The sequence below is a fragment of the Chanodichthys erythropterus genome, chromosome 10 (assembly GCF_024489055.1).
Source record: "Chanodichthys erythropterus isolate Z2021 chromosome 10, ASM2448905v1, whole genome shotgun sequence".
Lineage (NCBI taxonomy): Eukaryota > Metazoa > Chordata > Actinopteri > Cypriniformes > Xenocyprididae > Chanodichthys > Chanodichthys erythropterus.
The window spans coordinates 47142874-47162526 of NC_090230.1; the positions used below are offsets into that span (position 1 = coordinate 47142874).

Below are 19653 nucleotides of genomic sequence, written 5' to 3' on the forward strand. Positions count from 1 at the left end.
AAATTTTATTGATATGGAACCGGTTAAGGAAGATGAAATGGGTTGCGTAAGGATTTTTAAATCAGTCTTTTCTTAGTAATGTGATGTGTGTATGGATGTATGTGCGTTTGAAGTTCTCAGTGTTTCTTGTTTTCGCGTGAGGGACATCCAACATGTAACTAAAATGGAGGTTTACACCCTTGTGTTTCTTTCAGCCAATGCTCAGGACCCATGATGTGCAGTAAGATCGTCACACCTAAATTCACTCTGACAGAGTTAAATTACTCCCATAGAATTATAACAAATTCTTAGGAAGTGAATGCAGGTAAACATCTTTAAAGTCTTAATAATACAACCACCGATGCACCAGAACTGTGTTGGTCCTGAGTCTAATCAAAGTGATGTATGGATGTATGTATTGAATTGTATATAGTATATAAATAAATGTAGATGAACACATAAATATATATAAATATAAACTATATAAATATAGTTCAGACTATCCTGCCAGGCTATCAGCACATCCTTCCATCAACCCAACCAACCAGAGTAATTATATCTAGCGGTTTAGTAATGGCTGGGTGTTATCTGTGGGTGAAGTTACTGTTTTCTGGTGTGACTTTATCTAATCTATCTTCTGAGATACATTTGAACAAAGTGTGGCGTTTTACGGTGGTTTAGGGAATTAAAAACTATTTTTAACAGATCCTTCAGATAACTCCGCCCATCACTTTCGCTGGCTCCACCCCTCGTTGCTCCACTTTGGCAGGATGGTGTCTAAATATGTTTTCATTCATTGATTGTTGTTGTATTTTTGCTGTGAGCTGTAGAAATCTCTCAAAATCTTTCAAATTCCTTTCAATGCTTACACTGTGAACGAAGCCACGTTTATGACCTTTGTGCTTGAGAAAAGGCCCTTTCGGGGGGTTTTGGACTTGGTTGCCATTCTTCTCTCAAAAGACTCGATTGAAACTTGATCAGTCCAAGTTGGTGTTTGAATGACAGGTGGCTTATAAAAGGGAACTATCCACATGAACTGATCATCAACAGTTTGTTACCATTATGTGAGGCAGATTGTGGTAAACAGGACTTTCTCATAGATATGTTGTTGTTAGATTTCACAATTTGTTGTCGAAATTAAAACCCAATGAATCTAGAAATACAAAAAACAAAATGTTTTATTATGAATTTGTTTTCTTTTACCTCACCCTGTCATGCCATCTGTTTTTTTTATTATTATTATTATTATTATTATTTCTTTTACTGTGAATTTGTGCCTTTTGTCATTTTATCTTCCAATAAAACTACATTGGAGATGTGAAAAAAATAAATAAACTTTTAAAAAGAAGTGTTTTGCTGGTTTACATGTATTTCAGTTTTAAAAATATTCTCAGATAATGGGTTCTCTGTAGATTTGTACGGCAATTATTTTTTTTCCAGCTGTTACCCTGCTTAGTGCACATGTTCTGAGCTGTGGTGCTCAGGTAGTTGGCATGAGTTTGAGTCTGGCTCGCAACATTTTCCAGTCTTTCCCCCTTTATTTATTGTTCTCTATACATTATGCAAATAAAACCAATTCATAATTTCCCCAGTAAACATGTCTAATTATTGTAACCTAACCTATTCAGTGACCTCACTCAGGACAAACACATACATAAACAAGCACAAATCATTAAGAATTAAGAAAGAAAGGACGGGGGTCACTGCAAACCCTCCCTTCATTCAGTGAAACTTCATTCAGCCTAATCAGGATTTGAACAGATGAAGCCAGATTAAACTAACCCCTGCTTATGAGGCCTTCAGAAAGAGGAATGTGTTTGATTCAGATATTTGGATTGCATTTCCACAGTTATGTGCCATGTTTAATTTTTTATTATGCACTGATTAAGTACTTGATACTGGTAAAAAACAACAAGGTAAATTGATTCGTTCAGCTCCAAGATCTTCAAAGAAAGCAATCTCTGGTCCCTATAAGGAGTCCTCATTAGATCAGCTGACTCAAAGGCTGTTTATGACAAAGAAATCTTTATAGTAAAGATTATTCTTTCTTTACCCTGGCTACAGACAAATAGAGGGTATAAAACTTACGTATCCCTTACTATAGTCATTGTGGCTGTATAAACCATTATTTTATAACGTCCAAAAGCAAGTTCATGGATTTTAAATGGTATAATTTTGTGTTAATATTGTTGTATCTCTTTCTGTGAAGTTTAACAGCTCATAAGTCAAATTTCGTGTTGTTTATAAAATGTAGGCCTATAGCCTACAGAAAGGGCAAAGATTTTACATTAATGTTTCATTAATTGTCAACACAGAACCCTCTGTTTTCACCTAATCAAAAGGATTGCGATATACAACGCATAGTTTAGACACAGTCGAGTCTTTCATAACTCAGCTAAACCTTTTAGGCTTTTATATGATGAAACAATAAGTAGGCTACTGTGGCTTTAAGAGGTTTCTTTGAATTGGTAGGGCTGTTGGGAAGTGAAGGGGTGTAAACACAACCTCAAACTCTCACACTGTATCCTATAGCACCTTTTAAGCACGGAATAGATCATTCAAGACACCTGCTGAATCTGCACAAGACCGAGGCTGAAAGGTATGTTTTTGTTTTTTTCTTCTGTGCGCGAGGATGACTGCGATTTGCTTTGGCTTATTCTTTAGAGATAGCCTACTTAGTGATGACTTTGATTAGAGAAGTCTTTAATTCTGGAGTGAGTTTAATTTTGCTTTCGTTACGGCATAGCCTAGAGGAGCTTAGTTTAGTTTTCGTATTCGTAATATTTTAATATGAATATCCCTAAATATTTGAAGTTTATTCGATGGCCGTTTGAATCCTACTAGCCCACTTTTTCATTGTGACAAACTGTATGACAAACATTCGTTGTTACAAAGAATAGATAAATGTGATCAAATAAACAAAAGGGAAAAATTAAATTAGTCTTTAAGAATGACCCTGTTACGCTTGACTTTTTTTTTTTTGTTGTTGTTGAAAAACGACGTTTATGCCATTTACAACACCCATTCAAGTATTATTAATAATATTAATAATATTAGCCTAATAAAATCCTTTCATTTATATTATGCGCATTTCACGACACTGAAGGACACCGTAGCATGAAGAGACAACTCAATAAAGTACAAAGCAAAATATTGAACGCGAGTCAAACATCTTTGCGCTATAACACTTCAGTAATCTTAAAAGTTATATTAGCCTACAGCTAGTTAGGCTAAGTTACTGGCTATGATAAATCGTGAACACAAGTTACTTTCGCCTGAGGTAACCATAGCAACTGTACGGCGCTCAGATCATGCGTTTTCCGTTTATGATCAGGCTGTACATTGACAAAACATAGCTGTCATTATTTATCGCTTTATCATTGGTTTTCATATCACAAATATATTTTCAACATTTTTGTTTGTTTGAAAAGTGGTTAAGTGCTGGGAACAAGATTTTCAGCCTTTTAAGATAGGCCTACCTGGAGATTTATTTATTTTTACTTTAAAGGATTAGTTCACTTTCAAATTAATATTTCCTGATAATTTACTCACCCCCATGTCATCCAAGATGTTCATGTCTTTCTTTCTTCAGTCAAAAAGAAATTAAGGTTTTTGATGAAAACATTCCAGGATTTTTCTCCAGATAGTGGACTTCAATTGGCCCCAAACGTTCTACACGATCCCAGACGAAGAATAAGGGTCTTATCTAGAGAAACCATCGCTCATTTTCTAAAAAATATATATATATATATATATATATATATATATATATATATATATTGAACTAGCTCTCTTCTTCTTCTCTATTTGAATTCCAGCAGTGTAGACACTACTAAGTGTAGTACTGCCCTCCACAGGTCAAAGTTTGAACTAATTGTTATATACTTGCACTAGAATATTGTATATGACAATTTAGTTTTAACTTTGACCTGTGGAGGGCAGTAATACACTTAGTAGTGTCTACACTGCCAGAATTCAAAAAGAGAAGAAGAAGAGAGCTAGTTCAAGATGAGGATTTATGGTTAAAACATATAAAAAAAAATAAATAAAAAAAAATTAGAAAATGAGCAATGGTTTCTCTAGATAAGACCCTTATTTCTCGTCTGGGATCGCTGTAAACTGCAATTTTGACCTTCAACCGTTTGGGCTCCATTGAAGTCCACTATATGGAGAAAAATCCTGGAATGTTTTCATCAAAAACCTTAATTTCTTTTTGACCTTAGAAAGAAAGACATAAACATCTTGGATGACAAATTATCAGGAAATTTTAATCTGAAGGTGAACTAATCTTTTAAGAGCCCACAAAAACAACAAAATGGGTTATTTCATTTCATTTATAAAAACATAGTCATCATAGAAAAGGTGTATTTAAGTTATTTCGTATGAACTGCATTTGTTTTTAATGGGTAAGATGAGCATCACATCACTGATCCATATAGTAATCAGTTAACCTCCAGATTTTTATTTCATCATTTTAAAAAGCTTTTCAGCTTGAATGAGACAGGATTAACTCTTTTAGATTAGACTAATGGTTGAATTTCTATGCATGTGTGTTTATATGGTTTTTGTGTGTACAGATCTGAGTATGAGCGCTCAAAATGTTGGAACCAGAGGTGGACATCAGGCTTTCAGGTAATACCATCGTTGATCAATGAAATGAACCCCTCTTCAAAGTTTCACGATTGGTCACAAGACCAGTTCCTTTGTCCTTATGTGCCTGCTCTCTTTATACTGCTGAATGCTTCCTTGCCCCTAAGACTTTGCATGTGACTGTACTGCAACAAGGTGGTTAGCCTGAATTTGAGAATTATATTGTTGCTTTATACTAATTTGGTGCTTAGATGAGCACAATTTGGCAAAGATATTTAATAAATTTTTATTCATATTTAATTTCTAATATTAACCAAGAGCACCAATACTATGAATCAGAAATAGTTTGCTTTTGGTATTACAGAGATAACCACATTTTAAAAGCAGTGGACTGTGTTTATCAGATAATATGGAATGCAATCTCTCAGGTGATTTGTTAAAAAGAGGCAAGAAGGTTCATTCAACTCCAACAGAGTTAAAATAATACTGAGGAAGTCAAATGTAACTCTTCCAGAGTTAAAATTACAAATTTGACCATAAGCTTTATGTTCTCACATTTTTAACCCTTGCCCCATATCTTTAGGAAAATTAGTTATCTTAGTTTTTTTCTGGTAGGGTCCAAGAAATATTCACAGCGTTGAGGCCAGTGCTTAAAAAAACAGGATTAGCATCTGTCGACATTCACTTGCGTCGCTCAAGACTTGCAACAATACACACAGTGATTTGGAGATCAGGCCTGCTAGTCATTTATGCATTTCGTATTTCTGGCCTCATTCACGTGGCTCTCCACTGCTCCAGATTACAGTTCCTAATCCCAAACACTCTCCAAAACGCATGCTTTCACTCACACTCGTCCATTCAGGCAAAGGGATGCAATGAGAACATTTAGCAAAAAGGGTTGCACTTACTGCAATCGCTAACTACTTGGTTTCTAAAGGATTTCTGAGGGAAAAGAAGAATGATGAACTGTTTCTGAGAAGATATGAGAAATTTAAGTCTTGGAACTACAGTACGTGGACTCTGCATCTGCTGAACCTAAACCAGCTCTTGGGCACCTGGAGTTTCTTGGACATCTGAAGCAAAGAAAAAGCAACTAATAGGATAGAGAATCAAAGGATAAATCACCTCACTTCAGATGAACTTTTGGTTTGCATAGAGCAGGCCTCAGACTATCAGTTGTATTGGAAGAACAGCAAAAAGATGTCGGACACGTCTGACGTCCCACGTGTGCGCTCTGACAGTACGTCCTTCATGACATCTCAGTCTACTTCAGCACGGCTGATGCTTCGCCAGCGGCTCGCTCAGTTGCTCACCTGCTTGGAGGATCTCAGCTCAGATGATGAGGCAAATGAGGAAGTGTCCCGTACGCTGGACGAAGCCTTTCACCTATGTGGAAGATACACCAACAGAGAGTCTTTCAGGTGTACTGAGTCATTGACTTATAGAGTCAGAGTTGTAGATAGACTTCTGCTGGAGGGATAGAAGGTGGATTTTGTAATTGTTTGTTTGTTGTTTGCTAGCAAGTTCTCTGCATTTTTATCTTATTTATTTGACCCTTTTTGTCTTAGATATGCACTTCAGAGTTGATTTGAACTTGATTCATTCATTGATTCATTCCTAGGCTGTGTTCAGTTCCACTTTTAGACATACACACGCAAAATTTCCTTAACATTTAGAATCCCTGCCGCCATTTTGAAGAGCGTTCAACTTCGTCAAGTGGGTGAGGGAAGTTTACTTGACCCCTTGATTTTGATCAAGGGAGCGCATCTACTCAGTATGTACACTTCAGGCAGATCCATACACCACAATGAAACAAGATTGTGACGTCACAGCAGATTGCACTTAATTTACCCCCACCCCACACAACTCTAGTGTATGATATCAGAGTTATTTTGACATTTAACTGCATAATACTGTCTTGTAGCTGCCTTAATCTGACTGTTACAGTTCGTTGTATTGTTATCATTTTTGTTTGTGTATTTTATATATTTTTTTATATTTCTTCTAACAGCCCAAGAATACATACAGGCCTATAGAATGGCACATAAATATTAAATCAGCTCTATTGTGTGGCTTAGGGCATTCAATTTAAACCCATTGCAGGGGATCCGCCAGCACTTGTGCTACATAAGCAAAGACGTACATCCGAGGAAAGGATATAAAAAAAATTGGGCTGCGTTTTATTCCACTTTTAGACATACACTTGCAAACTTACTTAAGCACTTCCCCTTAGAGGAATCCCTACTGCTATTCTGAAGTACGTTCAACTTCATCAAGTGGGTGAGGAAAGTTTATTTAGACAGACCCTTGGCCCCTCCGATTTTGACTGAGGGAGCGAGTCTACTCAATATTTACACTTCAGGCAGATCCATAGACCACAATGCAACAAGATTGTAACGTCACAGCAGATTGCGCTTAATTTACCCCCACCCCACACAACTCTAGTGTATGATACTGGAGTTATTTTGACATTTAACTGCATTTAATACTTGTAGCTGCCTTAATCTGTCTTTTTTTTTTTTTTTTTTTTACACAGTTATAGTGTATGGTATTGTTAACATTTTCATTGTGTGTGTTTTTTTTTTAATATCTTATTGATAACATATATTAATATTTAATTTTTGTTTATATTTAATATTATTACAGGCCTATAGAATGGTGCATAAACAAATTTATAATGACAAAAATATATAAATAATCAATCAGCTCCATATTGGATTCCAAGTGATCTAGGGATTATTTAAACACATTGCAAGGGTTCCGCCAGTGGTGGGCACTCATGTAACGTAATCAGTGATGTACATCTGAGTGAACAAGACAGAGGAAAGTTATCAAGGGAAGGGCATAAAAAATTGGACTTAAACAGCCCAGCACTTAAACACAGACCTTTTCTGTTTCTGTCTTCTTCTCTTGTTCAGGCTGCACATGGTCACATGGAATGTTAGCACAGCAGAGCCACCAGCTGATGTGAGGTCATTACTGCAGCTTGACTCACAGCCGGCCACTGACCTCTATGTGATTGGGTGAGTTAATGTTAACTTACTCATATATATATATAAACTACCATTCAAAAAAAAAAAAAAAAAAAAAAAAAAAAAAAAAAATATATATATATATATATATATATATATATATATATATATATATATATATATATATATATATATATATATATATATATATATATATAAGCATAATAACATAGGCAATTGTGTTTGTGTTTCAGTTTACAGGAAGTCAATGCCACTCCAGTGCGGTATATCTCTGATCTCATTGCTGAGGATTCATGGAGCCACCTCTTCATGGATACTCTGGCACCAATGGGCTATATCAAGGTACAGCATAAATAAATAACTGTGTGTGTGTGTCTTAGCATTGCAAGCTCAGTTTAGAGAGTGTGGAAGACCGAGAGGTGTTTGAGTGTCCTTACATATGTTTTTATGCAGTCGCAACTGTTACAATAGAACAGAGAGACAGAATCAGGATGAGCCGTCTCCTCATTAAGCTTGTTAAGCTCCATTGTTCTCTGCAGACCATGAAAACACTAGAGGCATTGTTTCACACCAGCACATATTTGTGTAATATAACCAAAGATTTGATGTGAGCCCGCCCCGTTCTGCCTTCCATGCCTAATTAGCTGTGATTTTGAAAACTGAATTCCACTTCACCAAAAACATCCCAGGAATTTCCAGTACCAATCTCCTTATTTTCTTTATGCAATTCATCAAGGACTTCATTCACTCCATCATAAGCTTAAATACACGTTTTGTGGAGGTCGAAGCAGCGTGTGACGTTTGCGTTGAGAAATGCTCTGACATATGAAAAAAGCTGTTTTTTTTTTTGCTGTCCTCAGGTGACGTCAATGAGAATGCAGGGTTTGCTGCTGATATTGTTTGCAAAGCAGGTCCACCTGCCTTTCATCAGAGACATCCAAAGTACATATACCCGCACTGGCCTTTTTGGATACTGGGTATGGTACAGCCTTTACATCCTGACATTTCACAAACACTTTCTGTTATACACTGATTTCCTATTGATTCCTATGATTTTTCTTTAAAACTGACATATCAAATTTTTTGAGATTTGTAAGATTTATTTTTTTTGTGTGTTTTGAAAGAAGCTCTAATGCTCAGTATAAAAACATTAATATTATAAAATATTATTACAATTTTCAAATAATGGTTTTAACTATTTTAATATATTTATTCCTGTGATGCAAAGCTGAATTTTCAGCATAATTTCTCCAGTCTTTAGTGTCACATGATCTTTCAGAAATCATTCTAATATGCTGATTTGCTGCTCATGTATTATTACCAGTGTTAAAAACAGCTTAATATTTTTGTGGAAACCATTTTTTCCAGGATTCTTTGATGAATAGAATGTTTAACCAGCATTTATTAGAAACAAAAATCTTTTGTAACATTATAAATTACTGTCACTTTGGATCAATTTAATGCTGAATAAAAGTATTAATAAAAAAAAAAATAAAAAAAATAAAAATTACTGATCCCGAACTGTTAAAAGGAAGTATATAAATGTGATCTGTAATCTTTTGTGTAAAATTTGGGGGGGAAAAAAACAAACAAAAAAAACCCCAAATCAAAACACCTAAACCTATATCCTTTTAACGGTAACGGATATGCGAAAGTATAACAATGTGTAGCTGGACTAATGTAGTATTATTGATTCTTGCAGGGAAATAAGGGTGGTGTTTCTGTGCGTTTCTCATTTTATGGTCACATGCTGTGTTTTCTGAACTGTCATCTGGCGGCTCATATGAACTACGCCCTGCAACGCATGGATGAGTTTGAATATATACTGGACACGCAAGATTTCGATATGTACAACACACCGAATGTGCTTGACCACAAGTCAGTGCTAACTTTTAAAAGTTGTTCACGTTCATGTATCAGAAGATACAACATGGTTCTTATATTGCTGTTTTTCCTTCTCCAAGGGTGGTCTTCTGGTTTGGTGATCTGAACTTCCGTATCGCTGACCATGGGATGCACTTTCTTCGCTCTTCGATCAACAATGGCCGTTTTAACCTGCTGTGGGACAAAGATCAGGTCAGGCAAACACACAAACAAACAGATAAATACACGTAAATACACAGTTCATGGCTCTCTAACAAAACCCAGTGAGCTGCCTACATAGCATTTTAAGGCTCCATAGACTCACTAGATGAGTCCTAAACAGTTGGCCCAAGTTTAACACAATTTGCTTTTAGCATTTCATATCACTTTTTTTTTTTTATGTAAACATGCACTATATAGGCGTGTTTGACTGTTGCATTTGCATCGCATCATGTCTTGTGCATGACAGTGTCGACACTCAAGTTAAAAGGAGTTTGCATCTATAGACCTTTGCATGTTTTCACTGCCCTCCGTCTCACATGTTTAACCCTCTGGTCCTCTTCATTTAGGGGTCACACTTGCCTCCTTCACAGTCAAAAGTGACCTAAGCCTTTGTTCAATAATTTTTTTGATTATTATTTAAAATTTTGAGGGTATTTTATGATGCTATGCAATATTTATGCTATTTTTATTAGCTATTTTTCCCCATTGAAAATAATAAACAATTTCTTTTCTAACACTGTATATTTAGCAGTATTCCATGTTAAAATAGAGACAATTAGAAACCTCCAATTTTTTGAAGGTAGATTAGTGCCATCTGGTTGGAGTAAAAAAGAAACTTATGTAATGCCATTGTGTAACCACTAGATTCCTATATAGTTCTATATAAAGTGGCTTATAAATTCTCTAGTGGTTTTTAGACATAAATACTTATTTTTATTAAGTTGTGGATTTGGATTTGTACTTAAACATTCTTAAACAAGACTACTTTTTGTCAAGGTTTAGATTTTTCTTTTTGAAATGTTGATTTGAAATGTCATTTTTTGCATTAATTTTGCTACAGTCAAACCTGATCACAGAAGAGGACATTTTGTTACACATAACATCAAAATTCAATAAAAATGAGCCATTGCGTTTTATCACAGCCTAATAAATCTGGGTCTGATCTGATTTCAATCTCTTATTTGAGTGTTTTGGCTAATTTTTTTGTTACAGCCACACCAGTTCATTTGTGTGTGATGTGTGTGTCTTTGTGTGTGTTTGAGTGGGTGTGTCTGATTTGTACTATTGTGTAACCACTCCTTGTTGTTTGTTACTGCTTTGTGCCTGATTTGTTGATTTTTTTAATTTCACACATTTTCAAAAACTTGCTGTGTTATAGTCGTGCTACTTCATATATATATATGTGATATGTGTGTGCGTGTGTGTGTGTGGGGGGGTCATTTTAGTGTCACCCCTTCATTACTGTGCACTTTTTTCTGCATAATGGCTGAATTGTAGTTTGTACCACCAAAAGATTCTCAGAGTATTTCCCATTCATTTCCTTTGTCGTTGTGACTATTTTTTTCCCCGACCCTTTAACATATCATGTCCATGATTTTTTTTGTGTTTGTGTTTACATAGCTAATGCGACAAAAATCACCAAGTGTCATCCAATTCTGATGAAGCAAAAAATGTCAAATTTCAAAATGTCAAATTTTTTGCACAGAGGAGCAGAACAAAGTGGTGTTCTGTGTGAATCACATGCATAGAAAATGCAATTACAGAACCCACGGCTTTGAATTTGGCAGACAAAGTCAAGGGAAATGCTGATTTTAAATATATTTTTTCGAAAATATATTTGCTTCGCAACTTGCAACTTAAAACTCATTGTATTGAATAGAGACAGACAAGTATTAAAAACTGTTAATTTAATATGCATTTTTTTCTATTCTATTGACTTCTATTTCTTAGTTGACCATGATGAAGAAGAAAGAACCTATTCTTCAGGAGTTTGAAGAGGGACCGTTGCGCTTTAAACCCACATATAAATTTGACCGTTTCTCTGAGACTTACGATACAAGGTAACACTTGCACACTACACATTATTAACACAATACAAACACACTAGTTTCAGTGCTTAAAAGTATAAACCGTATCAGATCTCCATTTCCTGAGAGTCTAACATCTTTTCTTGGAAGAAAATCATGATCGTTCTTTCTCCACACAGAGCACCGAAGACATGGTTTGGCTTTACGTAAGATTTGATAAGCAAAATGTGTGTTTGTTGCATGGCCTCTATGTCTACCTTAACCTCTATAACCCAGAATTCCTCTCACAGAGGACTCACCATCACATCCGTGTAAAACACTGCACTCCTCTTACTCAACATTCACTCCTCACATACTCTCCCCTCAGATGCTTCAGTAAGCATTTCATGTCTGTGTAATGTGTTTTATGGTGTTTTTCTGTCCCAACTGCCACTAGCCAGCTTTGAAAACATATGTATGTTGTAGTATGTCAAGTTCGAAGATGAGATGGATATGTAGGATGTTGTAAGAAGGGAATTTGTATTTCCCATCAAACATAAATGGCTGTGTTTAGGAGGTCTTCCGCACCATAGAGCATTTGAACAGGTAGTGAATCTGTGTGTACATACAAAAGTGCCCTTTCAGCACAGATATTTCTCATTTCCCTGTCATCTGTTTGCTAAAATGTTATATGGATAGTGAAATATGTTTGGGAAATTGTTTTGCTTTGTCTGTAATGGTAGCAGAGGTCTCCAATGGGAGGTAGTGAATCTCCAACGGGAAGAAAGGTCAGCTCGACCTTTGAATTTTTTTCAAGATTACTAGTCAAGGTGAAAGAAGTGAAATGTAGGAAATCATATACACCTGACTCTATCCATCCATCCATCCATCCATCCATCCATCCATCCATCCATCCATCCATCCATCCATCCATCCATCCATCCATCCATCCATCCATCCATCCAGCCAGCCCTTCCCTTAGACTCAGCTCATTTAACACATGACCACATATCCATGTCAATATGTCATTGGGCTTCCAAAAGCTGTCTTGGAGAACTGTTTTGCACTTGTCATATAAGCACCTCAATCACTGTGCGTAGAATGCATGTTTCACTCTGATATGCTGGTGTTTGATGCATTTGCATGTTTCATATTGTAGAATTAGATCACAACATATCAGTCAATGTCTGTGCATGGAAATAGAATTTCACATTAAATTCTCAGGACACAACTGCAGCACACTGCAGGGACACACTATATCTCACTCACAACCAGTGTTGAGGAAAGTTACTTTTAAAAGTAATGCGTTACTCCCTTAAAAATGACTAATTGTGTTACTTAGTTACTTTTTATAGAAAGTAATGCATTATGTTACTTTATTTTTCTCACTTGGGCTAGGCTTGCTTGTTTGTTTTTTAATTAAAAAAAAAACTAAAGTTCTACTTTTGGTAAATGTAAAGGCCCTTTTACACACTAAAGTGAAATGAATAAGCCTTGGGCTGGACCGAAATGCAAATTCACTCCTGTACAGTAGAGGGTGCAGCTCAAACAAACATTTTAGCCTGTGCTGCCATTCTGGATTGCAGAAGAAGAAAGTTTAACACTCTTACTTCGGTAATAAAAAAAAAAAAAGAAAAAAAAGAAACACAAATGTGATGTTTATCTATAGTCATTTTTGCTGTATGGTTGAATTGGGTCATGGGTCATGATCGAATGTTAGCAAAGACATTGGTTAATAAAGGGAGATTAATATGTAGATTAAAATGTATACTTATTAAAATAACATTTACTTATTGAAGGTCTAATATGTAATATTCTGAGTTAACATTTCACTATTTTATTCATTTTGAGGGTTAGTGAATCTGTTTTTGTGCAAGTGAGGAGTAAATGCATGTTCACATTTACTCTACAACTACAGTAAATATCACATTTACACAGCACACAGTGCATTTAAGGCTGATTTATACTTCTGCATCAGACCTATGCCTCTGCGCAGTCGCTCTTCATTTATACTTCTGCATCATTGTCTGCATCGACGTGCGATTAAAAATGCAGGGACAGGTTCTAGTACACCAATCGCAGCGCTTGTGGTATGCATAAAATTGACGCATGGAGAGGTGCCGTAAGCTACACATGCTACAGTTTCGACGCAGCTCTTGATTTCTTTCAACTTGGGAACATAGGTGTCCGTCAGTAAATAGGAAAACAAAGTAACTTGAGTTACTTTTTTGAAAAAGTAACTCTGATATTTTGTTGTAAATTTAAAAGTAATCTGATTACCTAACTCATGTTAATTGTAGTGCGTTACCCCAACACTTCTCACAACTATCTTTACTTTGACTCTATATATGACTCAAAATTGAATTAAAAATGAAAAACAACTAAGTAACACTTTGAAAAGTTTGTGGTTGGTACATTATTTAAAAGAAATAATTACTTTTATCCAGCAAGAATGCACTTAATTGGTCAAAAGTAAAGCCATTTATATTGTGACAAGATTTATATTTCAAATAAGTGCTGTTCTTTTGAACTTTCTATTCATCAAAGACTGAAAATTGTATCAATCAATCATAATATTAATTGTTAGAGAATCATAATTTCTTGAGCACAAAATCAGCATATTAGAATCTTTTCTGAAGGATAATGTGACACTTATGATTGGAGTAATGGCTGCTGAAAATTCCGCTTTGCATCACAGGAATAAAATATTGTATATAAAATATACATTTTTAAATATAAACCGGTATTTTAAATTCCAATAATATTTCAAAATATTACCTTATAATGTATTTTTTATCAAAATATAATATAATAAAGTTAAGTTCTCCAAGACTACAACCTCACTCTGCATTTACACTCTGCATTTTTTTTTTTTAAATAATAGTAGTGTTTACATTCCCTCTCTTTTTTCTTTTGCATGTGTCAATGATTAGTGGTAAAAAGCGGAAGCCTGCCTGGACGGATCGTATCTTGTGGAGGATAAAACCCAAAGCTATAGAGACTGAGGATGAGAATAGTTCCACAACATCATCAGTTGACGATGATGAGTATCCTGTTAAGGTGATGCAGGAAATGTACACCTGTGATGTCTCATACGGGGTCAGTGACCACAAACCCGTCATCGGGACCTTTAATCTGGAGGTATGAATTATGTATTCCATGAATATTTAATAAAAATGTGCTTATAGTAATCAATAATATCTATCTAACTTTCAGTGCATATGACATTTAGTGCAAAAATATAATCTATCTCTCTTGGATTGCTTCATTCAGATGAGAAAAAAGGTGGAGACGCCTCTAGTCACACTGACAGTGGAGGAACACTGGAGTGCAGATGAAAATGCCACATTCACCTACACCATCCTGGAAAACTTTGAGTCCTCAACTTGGGACTGGATCGGACTGTACAAGGTGAGAGGGAGAGAGAGAAAAAAAATAGGTTGATGGATGAACAAAAACAAAGAAAGAGACAAAAAGGAGATCTGTATCACAAAGCGGGTCACTAACTAGAGGTGATTTATATCTCTGCGTGCAGATTGGCTTCAAAAGTGCCTCTGATTACTCCACCTTCGCCTGGGTCAAAGATGATGAAGTGGCTGCCATTGGCGAAGTTGTGACGGTATGGCAGAATAAAAGTTCTTTGTGTTGAGAACAGGTCTTGGATTTGGAAAATGGATTTTTAATTACTTTTACAGTCGCATTTAAAATGTATATTTTGAAACTACATTAAAACTGCATGATGGGACTAACTTGTGTGTTGCACTTCCTGTTTAAGGTCCAGATTAAAAATGAGCTCCCCCTGCTGGCAGGGGATTATGTTCTGGGCTATTACAGCACCAACATGCAAACCCTCGTTGCCTTTAGTCCAACTTTCCAGGTGAGTTTCCGCAAACACACACACACACACGTTTGATTCAATGCTATCTCATGACCGTATTCGTACGTATTTTACGAGGTGGCTAATTTATACGAATTTGTACGGCCTCATTCAAAACATACTAATTCATACGAGTGAGATCGTACTAATTCATACAAATTAGTCACCTCATAAAATACGTACGAATTGTCGTGAGATTGGGTTGGTTTGATTTGCTATCTTAAGCCCCGTTCACACCGCCAGCGACTTTTTCGCTGCATGTCGCTAGTCTCCTACTGTGAAGTCGCTTGTGGGGCGTTCCTAGTGCTGTCGCTCTAATGTCATTGGTAGACTGCACATCTGATCATATCTATAGAAAATGCAGTCACAAATGATATATAAAACTAAGAAATCATTCTAATTGGACAAGGAATTAGGTTTAAAATAATTAAAAGTAACATTCTGCTGTTGTAGAGTGTTGTGACTGCAGAGCTCGGTGCATTAAATAATTAACTAGATTAACGATCGGTCTATCAACAAATTAAACTCACTCATACTGTCAAAAATACTACAATGTCATTCGAATTTGACAAATAATCAATTTTCTTGTCCCTAATAATAAACACAGTGCAGGGGAAACTGTAATATGAACAGCAGTGCTAAATTGCTCACAGCATCATGTGTGAGCAATTTAGCACACAATTAATAACAACACAAAATATATGAATCAAACTCACAAGACTGTCGACCGTTTCTTTTCCACGCATCATTTTATTATATCCATGTATGTACAGTTAAATCATATAAAACAGTGAAATCGCTCTGGAACTATTCATGTCTGTCTTGCCTGCACTCGAGACGGTGGCGTGAGCTCCAGAGAGCTTCATTCCTATTGGCTGTCGCTCGCGAAATTCGCTCCTGATTTGCATAAAGTTGAAATATCTGAACTTTTGTCGCTTGTCTCTCGTCGCTTGCCACGCCTACATTCCGTCGCCAACGGTCACTGTCGCTCTTGTCGCCGGAAGTCGCCAGCGCTCCATTGAAATGAATGGGATCCTGTCGCTTTGTCGCTGCTTGTCGGTGGCGGTGTGAACGGGGCGGACATTGCATAGACTTCCATTGATTTTGTATCAGGTCAATAATATTTTCTATCACCTAACCCAACCCGTACTCCTAAACCTACCTATCACAGAAACATGTGCAAAACACTAGATTTAAATAAAAACATCATTTGGCTGATTTATAACAAAGACTATAGAATAACACAAGACGTGTCACTCGTATTGTTTTGAATGGGAGAAAGTGTAACGCGCAATATGGCGGAATAAGTCCCGTCTTCAAAATAAGCGTCGCGTCACTTCAGAATCACCAGTTTCTATAGAAACAGTCAGACGCGCGCCTCCGAAGAGACGAGCATTTAGGTCTGCGCATGTGCATTATCTTGATCCAGCCTGAAAAATACAGTTTTTTGTCATGACTCAAGCGTTTAGAAACTAAATTTATGAGCCGGTTGTTGTTAGATTTCATTGGTGATTTCAAATATGAAATTTAATCGTAAGGTTGGCGAACAGTTTTGGAGAATTTGATGTTTCCCCATTCAAAGAGATTGCATGATGCCCAGGATGCCCGAGAGGCGTTTCAAAGATGGCCGCCGAGTGAAATGACTTGTCTTAAAGGGACTTTGTTTATAAGCCCTTTTAACTGAGGACCAGTCAAATGTCCTCAATAGTGGGTTGTCAAAGTATTTCACAATATAAGTGAAGACATTTGGTGCTCACAAGTATAGCCAAAACTAGTATGCACGCACACCTTTGTGTTAACTTTAGGCTATACCTCTTTACTCACCTGCTTTGTGTCTGGGTTCAGATTCTAGAGTCTAAACGAGCTGTAATGGAGGGTCTGGTTCCTGAGAACATCAACGGACATGAGAAATAACTGGATTATCTTCTAATATGTGGGCCATATGTACAAATTACAGCAGGAAATCTGATTTTGGATGAGCTTTCTCCTTTTGTAAACAGACTTTGTTCATATTGGTTTTTAAAAGGTAGAACAGATTCTGAAACAATCTGATATGAGTGTGGTTTAAACTGAAGGCTTTAAAATTTCCCAAACACCAGTTTAGGCACTGAACACACTGCTCTTTTCCTTCCTGTGTTTACCTATGGCTCTCCTTCAATTTGCTGAATCTGTCATAAGATCTTGCAAACACGCACACATATTGTGCACTTAGTTTTATAGTACATGTACCTGCCACTAGAGGTCAATAAAGTCAATTACAGAGGCGATCATGGAATCCGTGCCTGCAAACTCATTAAAAAGCTCTCGATCTCTGCAGAATTGGACCACGCAAAGGTTTACACATATGACATTTCCCAGACCTTGTATGTTTTTATTATACCTTTTTTCTTTCTCTCTTTTTGCTAATTTGAAACTAATAAAATTTTAGAACTAGTAAGAGTTTAGAACTCTCAGAATTTCCCACAGCCTATATTTCATGCCAAAATCAGCAGATAAATTATGAAAAAGTCCTTAGTATTATTTTACAGTAATTAAGTTCTACAAAATATGAATTTACTATTATATCATACATTAAATGCATGATGTTGCATTAATTTCGCCCAAATCTGAAAGTGATTTCAGTACATTAGTTTTACTGTACATTGGTGAAGTGTGCAGCTCTTTATACAGTGTTTCATTGATTGTCTTATATGTCTCAATGTCAGTGCCTGTATATGTTAGTGTGTGGATTTTCAGTACCGATATAACAACAATTCACCATCTGACTTTTAAAATGCCTTCATGTTTAAGCTCTGTCCCTCTTATGACTCTTATTAGAGCTAAATTTGTCTGTATGTGTCTTTTATGTGAGCAAGAGGCAGTTTAACTTCTTGTCTACATTTTTCCATGATATGCCTGACCTATCTTTTACTTTAAATAGGCTGTATCATTTTGTCCTCTATCTTAGTTCAGTTAGTGTAACTGACTGTATTTATGGAAGTGGAACGAGTTGATTGGACCTTTTATGATTTGTTAAAAATGCTATGTTTTTATAATCAAGCAGTTGAACACAGCTGTGTTATTGGGATTGTAAGCAATTTCATTAAAATGTGAATGTCTGATTATCTGCTTGTCTCTAAGACTAACTCTGTAAATGCATGTCTAACTGTGAGATGAGTCGACGTAATATTTTGAGGTAACTTGTAATTAACCTGGAATATTTCTTTAAGGTCTGCAACACATCTTTGAGCCTTAATTACATAGCTGACATTAATCAGCGTGATTTTGTGTCAGCCAACAAAGAGTGACAAGTGACAATCATCTACCTCACCATCAGTATTATTTCCATCCCCTGGCTAATGTAAAATTGTTGATTATGATTGATTCAATATAATAAAAAAAAAATAAAGTATTATTTCCCCTTTGTGATGTAGATTTTTGTAGTTCACTCCAGGGGGCGCTGTTTACTTACGGTGTTTTTTTTTATAACTCACTGCATTTGTGAAATTCACGCATGCATGCATATGCCATGCAGTATATGCGCACACTCACTCACAGAATATTACATCACCCAGTTAGGCACAGTACTCAGAACTGGAAATAATGTGTGGTGTTACCTCCAGGAGCATTTTCGTGGATAATTACAGCTATAAATCTGCCTGAGGCAACTGCACAGCTCTTCGAGGAAGAGGTCGTCAGCACGTCAGAGAGAGAACAAAGAAGTCGCTAAAAACACGCTGTGAGTCAGCCTGTGATCATGAGCAAAGAGACAATGGCACTGAACAATTCTTTCCTGTGCAGACAGTAAATCTATATTTGGAATAGTAAACCCAAAAAAAAAAAACATCTGGCTTTTTTTAAAGACACAACTAAGGTGACCAGATTTCTGTTAGCCTACTCTTGTTCCGTTGTAGGGATAGTTTGTTTCAGAAGTATCCAGTGTATATCTGCCCTATTGATGAGGATTGATTATGATTCTAAAGATAATGTACGGAGAAAGTGTAAAACTTGCAGTGCAAAACGTTTATGCTACGTCCAATGCCTTCCTTATTCAACTTACAGAAAAAGTGTAAATGACGCGACGCCAGTTTACACTTTCTTCGTAAGTTGAATAGGGAAGGCGGTCTGGCAGAAGCTTGATATTTTACTTAATAACTTGTTAAATATGGATATTTTTTACACAAACACATGCTTCGCTTCAGAAGGCCTTTATTACCCCCTGGAGCCATGTGAAGTACGTTATGATGGATGGATGTGGATGGAGGCACTTTCTTCAGGTCATACTTGTGAACCTGTTCACTGCCATTATAAAGCTCAGATGCGTCAGAATATTTATTAATTTTTCTCAGATTGTGTTTATCAT

The 19653-nt window shown here is 36.2% G+C and overlaps 1 protein-coding gene across 1 annotated transcript; it reads left to right on the top strand.

The window, feature by feature from the left end:
- The first annotated feature begins 2502 nt into the window (after window positions 1-2502).
- On the top strand, window positions 2503-18631 carry inpp5kb (inositol polyphosphate-5-phosphatase Kb). The gene is made up of 13 exons (XM_067399340.1): window positions 2503-2578; window positions 4557-4611; window positions 7488-7592; window positions 7796-7904; window positions 8423-8539; window positions 9265-9440; window positions 9527-9638; window positions 11379-11488; window positions 14368-14575; window positions 14708-14845; window positions 14970-15047; window positions 15210-15311; window positions 17157-18631. The coding sequence occupies exons 2-13, from the start codon at window positions 4565-4567 to the stop codon at window positions 17223-17225; spliced, it is 1371 nt and encodes a 456-aa protein (XP_067255441.1). The 5' UTR covers window positions 2503-2578; window positions 4557-4564; the 3' UTR covers window positions 17226-18631.
- The last annotated feature ends 1022 nt before the right edge of the window (window positions 18632-19653 follow it).